The sequence below is a fragment of the Mauremys reevesii genome, linkage group 7 (genome assembly GCF_016161935.1).
Source record: "Mauremys reevesii isolate NIE-2019 linkage group 7, ASM1616193v1, whole genome shotgun sequence".
Taxonomy (NCBI): Eukaryota; Metazoa; Chordata; order Testudines; family Geoemydidae; genus Mauremys; species Mauremys reevesii.
The window spans coordinates 19277501-19287703 of record NC_052629.1 but is presented as its reverse complement, the minus strand read 5'-3'; the positions used below and the strand labels follow the sequence as shown (position 1 = coordinate 19287703).

Genomic DNA, 10203 nt, shown 5'->3' with positions numbered 1-10203 from the left:
CTGTGTCCACGGCCCCCTCCATCCGCACACTCACTATTCCATTCATGCGTACACACATAACGCTGTACTAGCAGGCAGGCGATGTACCCTTAAATTCCCCTTGAGAATACTTTTTAAAAGTGCACTTTCCTTTCTGGGTCCAATAAGAAATGGAGAGGCATGCAATTACTGTTCTCCCTTCTCATTCTGTTTGATTTTTCTATTTATATATTTTAATTCGGAGTCTTAGCAAAACCAGTTGCATTAGAACTGGCCTTGTAGGATTCTCTGTTTTTCCTCCTCCTCTTCTCTTTTCTTTTTAAATAAGTACCTCAGCTGAAAATGTATCCTTCATTTTTCTCTTCCTTACTTAACTCTATAAATAGATGTTATTCAACCCTTTAAAGCTTTGTGGGACACACTTTGTATGATATTCACTCCTCTAAATGGAATAGTATTTATTCCACTTGTTCTCTTCATGCGTCTGTGATATAGCTGCGGCATTCCCCTTGCAGTTTTAAGCGATTTCGTTTCTCGACTACTGTCTTTAGTTCTTGGACATCAAAAGCTCTTCTTGACTTATTTACATAATCTTATATCGCAGTGGCTTTTATTAATGAGAAATGCAAAGGACAACTAGCCTCTGAGAGGAGTCAAATTTGTTTTAATTGGAAATTAATTATAAACGCCTGCTCCTAAAAGTAAGATAGGCAGTTATATAAAATAGTGCCAAGGAACTGAAGCTTACCCACTGATTTATTGTATCTTAATACCACAGAGTATCAAAAAGTTTCAAGATTGAAAGGGTGGAGGGAGAGACTCTGATTGTAAAGGTTCCTTCAATCCAATCTGGAATTAGTACTGGCTGCATTCCGGATCATCCCTAGGAGTAAACTTCTGCATTGACTAATGTAAAGAGAGTGGAAAGCAGCCAATTCCACACCGATATAGTAGTCTTTCTGTTGCAAACATGCTGTATATATAATATGACTCAAGATGTCTGCTTCTCACCAAGCTAACAAGGGTAATTACTAATGGACAATAGAAAAGGCGTGCTTTCATTTCTCTAGCTTGGAGGAGTATGTAAAATGAATATTTTAAAATGTAGGAGGTTACAAAGGAATCTGAAATATTTTTTATTAACAGTGAACCTCGAGTGAGAATGTTTGAATATATTTTTTTTATTTTCCTTAATATAATGTAATATAAAAGACTATTTTTGTATGTGTGTATGTACAGAGAAGAGCATGGTATAATTGTGATCATAAAAAGCTTTTGAAGTGCAATAATATTGTAGTGAAACTTCACATTAATCTCAACCTCTTATTTCCGGTATATTTTAGAAAGATCTGATATTTAGCTGTTAATAATATTAACAGGTAAAATAAATCGGAATTATGGAAGAATCGAGAGTGAAAATGCAAAACATTTCAGTGAATTCTGATTTTTTTAATGCTAACCCTGGGCAAAAATGTGATTAAATGATCCTGAATCATAGCAAACCATGAGTTTGATTTTCATCTGAGCCATTAAAAATATTCACCCGAAGCCCTTCACTATAGTTTATTTAATTTGATACTCCAAAATACTTTAAAATGTTTGGTTTTACATGAAAGGAAACACTCAGAGAGTTTCATTTCATTTATCAGGATGATACCGTTATAATCCTCAGGCTCTATTGTTTTTATCGTAAATGTAATGTCAGTTGAAATGTATTTAGTTATTGCTTCTGAAAATATCTTCCTGTGTTTAAATCCTTAACCAAGGAACAGGTGGCTCTGATAAAAATGCAACGATGCCTGCAATTTAAATAACACTTGATGAAGTATTTACTTTTTGTTTAAACGATTCACTTCATCCTCTGTACAGAGGAGGCTGCAGGTGTTTTTAGCACTTGCAAGAGAAGCTGCTGAGCGCTAAAATCAATCATGGCTCAGAATGTCACATTTCTATTAAAAGGAGCCTGGCAAGCACTTTACATGTGATCGTGGCATTTAGCAGAATACGCTGCAAACTACATAAAAACATCCCTCATTTCCGGAAACACTTCTCTGCTCCGATCACTTAATAAAGAAGGTTCATCTTATTTCCAGATAAAGACACCAGGGCTGCTGTGATCCAAATGTATTTGACATTTGCATGGTGTGGGGATTACAATCTGTAGGCTACGTTTCCCATTCACGATACTTATAATGGTGGAGGTGAGGAAGAAAAGTACTTCTTCACATGCATAGCCTCAGTATGGTTTTCTGGCGAGAAGTGGGGTGTAAATATGAAGTAGAAAAATATCAAACAACAGTGTGCACCTATATTGGCAATGCTGATTAGAACCATAGAATAACAGAACAGCAGGGTTGGATTAGGGGTAGACGGTGGTGGGTGTAACTACATCTAGATATTCTATTTAAAAATTAATTACTAGTTAATTACAGCATTTTTAATATTTAGAGTCTTTACACAAACTAAAGGTCACTGGTGTTGATAACTCTGGTGCATTTTGCATGGCAGATCTATATATCCTATATAGGATCGAAAATTATTACAGTAATTGCAGGTCTTACAGTGACTTGCCTAGGCTAAGATTTTATTTTCCCACTAGCCTTTTTTTTTTTTTTAACTCTTCCTACATCGCAGTTGCCGGATTACTTCACTTTGAGTTACTCCATATTTCCAGCCCTGTTTTGATCAGTGCACGGTTCATGTTCGGTTGACTTCGCTGAAAATGCCTCCAAAAGTAGGTGGAATCCCGCTGGTGGAAGTCAAGGGCTCTTGTAACTCTAAAGAGAGAATTACATTTCCTGACTTCAGTCGGAAAAAAGCTATTGAAAGTTTCTCGTTCGAACAGAGGCGGCACAACGCAAGAGGCGTCTGTCCCTCTCCCTGTTAATTGTACCCTCCTTCGCGGCTAATACCGTAGATAAACAACAATGCGCTTTGTGTTTTGAACTGAAACGTGCAATCAACTTGGCAAAAGTTACAAACGATGTTTAAAATGTTTTATTTTCTTTAAAAATATTTACAGATTTGAAATATGTTTTTTAAATTTTATTTTCAAGTGATAGAATAATATTCAGGAAAAGAGTGCGGGCGGGAGCGCGGGGTGGGGGGGTTGAAATTGGCCTATACAATTGCAGAGACAAATAACCAAGCGCCCTGGGCCTTTTCCTACCTGCACATGTAGACAGAGAGACGATTGCAATTTGTTTTGAAAGTCCCGGGAAGCTCAGAAAGTCAGTTATGTCTGGTGGGATAATGCATGGCGATCGTACATAAAAACACTATGCCAGCCTAGAACATAAACAAACAAATCGAGAGGATCCAATAAATAAAAATAATGAATACACATGGTGTATTTCTTAACACTGCAAGAAGCACATTTGTTTTCCTGTGGATACAGACGGGTGAAATCTATGAAAAGTCATTGCGGCTAGCGGAGAGCTATACAGAGGAGGAGACTTTCAGAGTCAGTAGTCGATCTTGTTGTAGAGATTATAGAGAGGTAAGGCTGACAAGTTGCTGCCTGGGTAGTATAAAGGGGCTGGGAAGGCGATAGACCTGGGCACTGGCACTCTCAGAAGGGAATTGTCTCTGAAAACCAGGGGCATCCCCACTAGTGTCTGAGCTGAGGCATGAGCCATATTAGCCGCCTCCAGTTCTGCCGAGAGTTGCCTTTTCCATTTGTTCCTGCGGTTCTGGAACCAGGTTTTCACCTGGGTCTCCGTCAGCTGCAAACTGGAGGCCAAGCAGGCCCTCTCCGAGCTGCTCAGGTATCGCTTCATGTCAAAGGTAGATTCCAACTGGTACACTTGGCTCCGGGAGAAAACAGTGCGGGTCTTCTTTTTGGCTGAATTAGCCTGTCTGTCCCCTCCGTCCCTTTGCCTGTCCCCAGAAGACGGGGAGTTTGGAGGGAAGTGTTTCTCTTTTTCCTCCTTCAAGTCCTGTTGGGATTGGGAGAGGAACTGCGTCCTGTCTGTATTTACCGTCATTGCGCCTCCATTCCCCTTTGGATTGCCTTGAAGAAAACAAACAAACAAGCAAACAAACAGAGATATTCCGCATCAGACACTCTACGGCGTATTCAAAAAGCTCTACACATAGAAAATGCTCATTTTTGCCAGCTCCCCGGTGCCCAGAGACTAGCTAAAGAAAATCAGTCAATTTCACAGCCGCAATGTGCAGCTCCAAAGTTCCAGTTCATTCTATTTCCAAGCTCAAGTGCTGAAGAAAATCAGCCTCCAGAATGGAGGTTCTTTACTTTCAAAATACATCCCTTCTATCCTCAGTGAAGATAGATGAATAACTAGGAGTTTGGCGGTGGGAGGGTGTTAAAGAGGTTTCTTTCCTATAGCAGACGATCTGGTAGATCTTACTTTATAGCATAACATTTCACAGCCCGTTTATTCCCAAACAATGCTAAGAACTAACATCTTTCTTCCCCTTACTCGGGAGCTGTAAAGAAGAACAATCTAAGAAAACCACAGTTATCAATCATGTTAAACGGATAATCGTTCACAAGGGAAGGAGGAAAATATGCAGGGGAAGGACTAGAAGCTAAGGTATCTCTAAACCCATTGTACCAAATCCGGTAAGGAACCGACTGTTTGGCCAGAAATCAGCGCAAATGCTCAGTGAAACACCATCCACAACAAAAACGACATGAAAGGACATGGTCTGTACATGTTACCGTTTGACAATAGGTGATTTCAAAGGGCTTGTACACCCAAACGCCCGAGACACTGATTTTCCCTGCGTTTAGACATACCTCTATGAACTGGTCACAACAGACTATATTCCACGCTAAGATGTAAATGAAAAGGTTTCACCCGCTAAAAGCCCGAGCGAGAAGAGCCAATGCACGGCGGAGCGCTGCCATTCTCCATATTAACGTCTAGCTAGGTGGAGATCTACATACTTCCTAAGGAGGTAAATTTGTCCAGTACTTACTGAGACACGTGAAACTGATGGGCTGGTGTTTGTGGCAAGTTTCTTTGGGGCCCTGCGACTCAGGACAGAAGCAGCCGTGATGTTTCCAGCTCTCCTCCGGCTCCTCTTCCTCTGAGGACACAGACAGACTTCGCTTCCTGCCCGGCCAGGCGGCCGCTGCCTTGGAACTGGGCTCCCTGCCCCCTTCCGAGGTACCGCTGCCCAGGATGGACTGGATGGTAAAACTGGAGATCGGAGCGGCTGCGGGGCAACACTTGCTCGGGTCTTCTTTGTTGCTCATCCTGGGTTCATAAGAAATAAGAGGAAGAAAGCGCTCCCTTTAGAGCCACTCCGGGGGAAGGTGTGTGTGAATGCGTGTGCCTGAGGGTCGGGGGCGGCTGGGGGGGCTTGTCTGGGCTTGTTTTGGTTGTGTTTTGGGGGGTGTTTTTGGCGTGTCTTGGCAGGTTTTCCCTGAGCTTGCCCAGCCTGAATGCATGCTCCTTTCTCTCTCAGATCTCTACTGATCTCCAGGCGGCGGGGTGGCGTGGCTTCATTTGCATGGAGGTTACATCTGCTCGGGCCAATCACAGACTGCTGGCAGCCCCGGAAAGTTTCAAAATCCTAGCCCCCCGCAAGCAGGCCCGCTGGTTTTCGGGGGGCTGCTGGCTGAAGCCAACGGAACCGGATCGCAGCCGCTCATTAAGCTCACAAGTGGAGGGCTCAGTTTAAAGCCGGCCGCTAATAGGGATAAAATAGAGCCAAACCAGCGTCTACGTGTCTGTTCCTTCTCCACCACCTCGTCGGTAACCTTTTAGGTTGAACTGGTGTGGGCTGAATCTCTTATTTAAAACCGTGGGAAGTTGTTTAAATAAACACGTTGTGCGTTTCCGTGGGTTTTCACCCTTTTGCTCATGAACCTGATTTGCTAAAGTCTGCTGCCTAACAAGCAACATTTGAGCATAAAGGTTGAAAGACAGGAGTTTTGATGCTGCACATAAAAGGGTAAAGGAGGTCGAGGAAATGACTCCAGTTCCATTTTGTCTTCCCCAGTGTAAAGGGGAAATGCTTTTGTATATTTCCAAATGAACTTTTCCGGAGCCAGGGAGCGTTCCCACACCAGAGAGAGCCCAGCCCCAGCTAAAACAGGCAAACCTGGGAGCAGAAAAAAAGCCTCCAATTTATTACCATTATTTAATATAAAAACGCAAGCAAATTAGATCTGGAAAATTCCAGGTGCTAGAGGAGAATTTGGTTTGATTAAGGCACCGGCTTCCATTTTGTAACTAATATCCTCTCTATCCGACCTAACGAAAGGCTAATTTAAACAAGAAGCATCTGCTGACTAACGCCCCCTCAACGTCCTGATTAATTATTGGCTGTTTACAGTAGGCCCCCGAATAATGTCTCACAACAAAGATCGAAACGGCCTCCGTGCCGGAATGAACCCCCGTCCCAAGTTTAACTGCTTGTCTTTAAAACACTGAGCCAGTCAAACGGCTCACGAGTTGTATCAGGCTCACAAAGATTTGACTCTTTTCCGGGAGAGCCAGGTTTGCCGCTTGTACACGGCTGGGAGATTGCGGGGGAGATGAAAAGACTCAATGGATTTGAGTTGCCTGGCGCCAAGAAGCCTAGTCAAGGAACATTTAGTAAAGGTATCAATGGTAGGATGCAATCCAACCTGCGAAAAGCATTTCCTATCCCAAAACGATGCAGGTACATCCCTAACCTCCCCCGTGGGGTGTAATAAGTCTTTGAGGTGCAGCCGGATACCTATATCTACATTTAAATCCTGTTCCGATGGCATTTCTATTGGGCTTTACAACATTCATTGCGATCATTGTAACTACACTGGCACTCGCTTCACTTCCTCTGGGGTTGTACATCCTTCATCCAAGACGTGAAACTGGAAGGGAAAACTCTCTCTTTCAAAGTCTTAAAACCACTTCCTCTAGAGGAGTACAATGATAACACGATCGTTAAGGATTGCAACCATCCCGCTCCTTAATCCCGTTACAATTGCGTTAGGATAGGGGGTTACTTATTGTAAAATGGTACATAACGTGCATTCTAGTTGGCAGAGATGAAGAAGGATGTAACCTGTTCTAGTGGCAAATCGGCAGCGATTTGAAAGCTCAATTCACTGTTGGTTTAATTAAAGCCACTACTTCAGGATTTACACAAATGCACAGTACAGCTACGGTACGACGCCTGGTCAGAATCTGCCTTAGCAGAGCAGGGAAGTCTGCATGTTATAACTTCTTTTCCTTTACCTCCTACAGACATTTCAAAGGGAGCTGGGTTTTTTTCCCTAAAGTTCAAAGCTAAATGTTGTGACCCGGGCCCTCTAACATGAGAGCCTCTGCATTAATTCCTGTTTTCCCCGAACTTCCTATTTAACAGTGCTATCACACAGTGAACATGTTATATGTAGTCAGTGCTGCCATATATTATCCAAAGATCATATTCTCACTTGATTTGGATAGCACCATGTCACCCTTGGCATATGAAACCTTTGAAAGCAATATGATCAGGCGAATTTCGAAATCTTATTTAGCTACTGAATTGCATCTGACACGGAAGCACAACATTCATAAACAGGTCTGGGAAAACCACACTGAAATCTCCGCGTACAACTGGGAAGCTATTCTGCTAAGAGAAATGCGTGGATAACTATTCTCCAACTAAAAGTCCCTGTGCCCGTTAAGTTACATACATTTTCCGATATACTAATTGGCTTGTGGATGGGCTCACAACATTTTTTCAACCCAATCTTACACTGTCCCTAGAAATCAGGTTGCATAGGGGAAAGAGATCCATGTCTTCCGCCTTCAAGCAAAATGGGATCCCACCAAAAAGGGCTGAGGTGAGAGGAGGAAATTGGTTTCTCTTTCCTCTGGTCATATATACTGGGGACCCCTGCTTCAATCTGTTGATTCTTTTAATAATACGTATGTTCACCCCCCTCCACAAAATAAAAAACCAAATCCGGGCGCGGGGTGGGGGCGAGTGAATGAGATGGAAATATACAAATCAATATAGACAAATGTCAAGACGTTTTAAAATGACATTTTCATTAACTCCAAGTCACCGTATTATGTCTGGTATATTGAATAAGGTACTTATAATATAATTAGGTGTAGCGAGATGACGACTGTTACCCAGACCAGCTGCATAATCTTTAACTACTTAACTACTTGATAGACTCATTAATGGACTAATTGATTAGGAAAAGTGTTCCAACTCCTCTCCCTGCGAGGGGCAGGTGCTGTCCTGCTTTACCACATTAACCTTTTCCGTGCTTTTCAACGGGGTCGAGACACATTACAAATGGTCAGCTTTAATCATGGTGTCAGCTCATTAACCCGGAAAGACCCCTCACTGAAATACAATTGAAGAAATCGGCCTTCATTCAGCTCTGCATCCCCGGTGCCACCACAGCCCGGCCAAACTCTACCTAGAGAGAAATGACAACTTTCCCTGAAGTTACCTAACACACTCGCCAGCCTGTCGTCCTACAAAGGTGGGCAAATTGGCTGTTGGTGTTGACACGATCCCAAGCCCCGAAGCCATTCGGTTCTAAAAGCGGGGTGTCGGACGGAAAGGGAAAGAACGCGTGTAGTACAGAGAAAATCGTTATTTCTAAAATCTCAAGTCGTACCGTACATACGGGAGCGTGTTGCGAGAAAGAATCGTTACATACATCCTGTTCAAACGGTTTCCTTTTCTCCACTCTAGCAGAGAAAGTAGCGGGGGGCTGGAGCAGACAGGGATGAAAGCAGGCGGGGGGCTGGGGAAGGGGAACACAATGACTCTGTAAAGCCCAGCACCGAAAGGGGAGGGGGGAACTCCTAGGTCTGATCCCTCTCTCATTAAGAACAGCCAGAGTTTGCCTTACTGACTTAAACAGGGGCAGAATCAGGCCCTAGGCTTGACTCTGGAGGCCTGGAGGAGTTGGGGATGAGAAGGAGAGTCAATAGGGCCTCCCAGGGAGCTCTGTTAACACCAGTCAAACCCTGGGGACGCTCGAATCTCCCTTGGTAGCACCTGCAATAAACCATTGCCAGGGTCTACTGGGCAAGGGAGGGACCCTGCTACTCGCCTTCCCCTATTGCGACCAGCCAGACACCTTTACAAGACTGCAATACAAGGAAGTTCCCCCTGCACCAAGCGGCAGAAAGATCCGACCAGTTCTGCTGCCTCTGTGACTTTCAGAGCCACTGGCTGTGATTTTGGAAAGGCTCTTTGCCTCATACAGGACTAAGTGTTAACCAATACACTCTCCACTCTGCTGTTACAAAAAGGAACCTTTTATTTTTAAATGCCCCTTTTAAATTCCAAATCTATTAACTGTACAGTTTGCTCCTGCTGTTGGCGAGGGACTGTCCCTAAGTGTCCCCCGGATTTTTGAGAAACAGATATAGTAGAAGGGCTGTTGTCCCCAAATCAAACCCACTTAGGAAAGAGGGTGGGAGTGGGTGGAAATAATACTCGGATCATTTGAAAATCAAGGGACTTTTCAGGCTGAGAGGATAATGAAGGGCATCATAGCAGATCCTATTGTTCCACCGCCTTATCGGCTTCTGGGGAGTGAAAAAACACACAGCGCTGTCATTTCAACCCCCCCCCCCCCCGGAGTTAAAGCGAGGCATATGCTCGCATAGGGCAGAGTCCACTGTGAAACGGTGATATATTGGGACTTCTGACTGGAGCAGAGTTGGAACAGAATTTACAACCGGTGCAGACAGGGCGTGAAATCTGCCCTGTCATAGCTAAATGGGCAGATTTTATACGCCCATTTCAGTTTCAACTTGTTAAATGACCACATCTGTCAGGAGAAAGATAAGCTAAAATATTACGTTTGTTGTCCGTTTTACTTCTGGAAATATTTATCAATACCACTCCGGTGTTATGGAATTAGCTGCTTTGACATTATCCACGTAGATTGTCTGGGGCTCTTGGACTTCCCTTTCAGGTGGTGGGAGCATCCCAACTACCCTTTCATTACCATATGATCAAATATTTAGCAGCGCAGAAGCTGGCGATTGTATTGGGGAGAAATGTGAAATAGAATCTGCACCTCTGTGTCTTTTCCGAGTTCTGTGTGTTTCGGATGTTCACGTTTCCACGCAGTCTGGGATGCAACTCAGCGCCTGCATGTGTGAGAGGGTAAATACGTTCCAGTGTTACAGTGAGATAAACTTTCCAAGACAGAATGAACGCTTAAAGTTTAGCTCTCCAGATTATTAGACTGCTCAGTATTAAAGTGGCCCCGAGCAAGCTTTCAAAGGAGCCTAATAA

At 43.5% G+C, this 10203-nt stretch overlaps 1 protein-coding gene and 1 long non-coding RNA gene across 4 annotated transcripts in view; one reads left to right on the top strand and one right to left on the bottom strand.

The window, feature by feature from the left end:
- Positions 1-2961: 2961 nt before the first annotated feature.
- Positions 2962-10203, bottom strand: part of HMX2 (H6 family homeobox 2) — a 10239-nt gene continuing 2997 nt past the window's right edge. The window contains exons 3-5 of one of the 3 annotated variants that reach the window (XM_039546556.1): positions 9983-10055; positions 4924-5204; positions 2962-3991 (exon numbers count right to left, since the gene is read on the bottom strand). In XM_039546556.1, coding sequence (XP_039402490.1) covers positions 3444-3991; positions 4924-5203 — 828 coding nt within the window. In that variant the 5' untranslated portion in view covers position 5204; positions 9983-10055 and the 3' untranslated portion in view covers positions 2962-3443. Of the gene's footprint in view, positions 3992-4923; positions 5205-5666; positions 6041-6311; positions 6392-9982; positions 10056-10203 lie in introns of those variants that run through there. The other 2 variants (XM_039546557.1, XM_039546555.1) reach the window with 2 other exon arrangements.
- On the top strand, positions 5078-6191 carry LOC120409109. The gene is made up of 2 exons (XR_005601128.1): positions 5078-5263; positions 5416-6191. It is a non-coding gene; the product is annotated as an uncharacterized LOC120409109 (long non-coding RNA).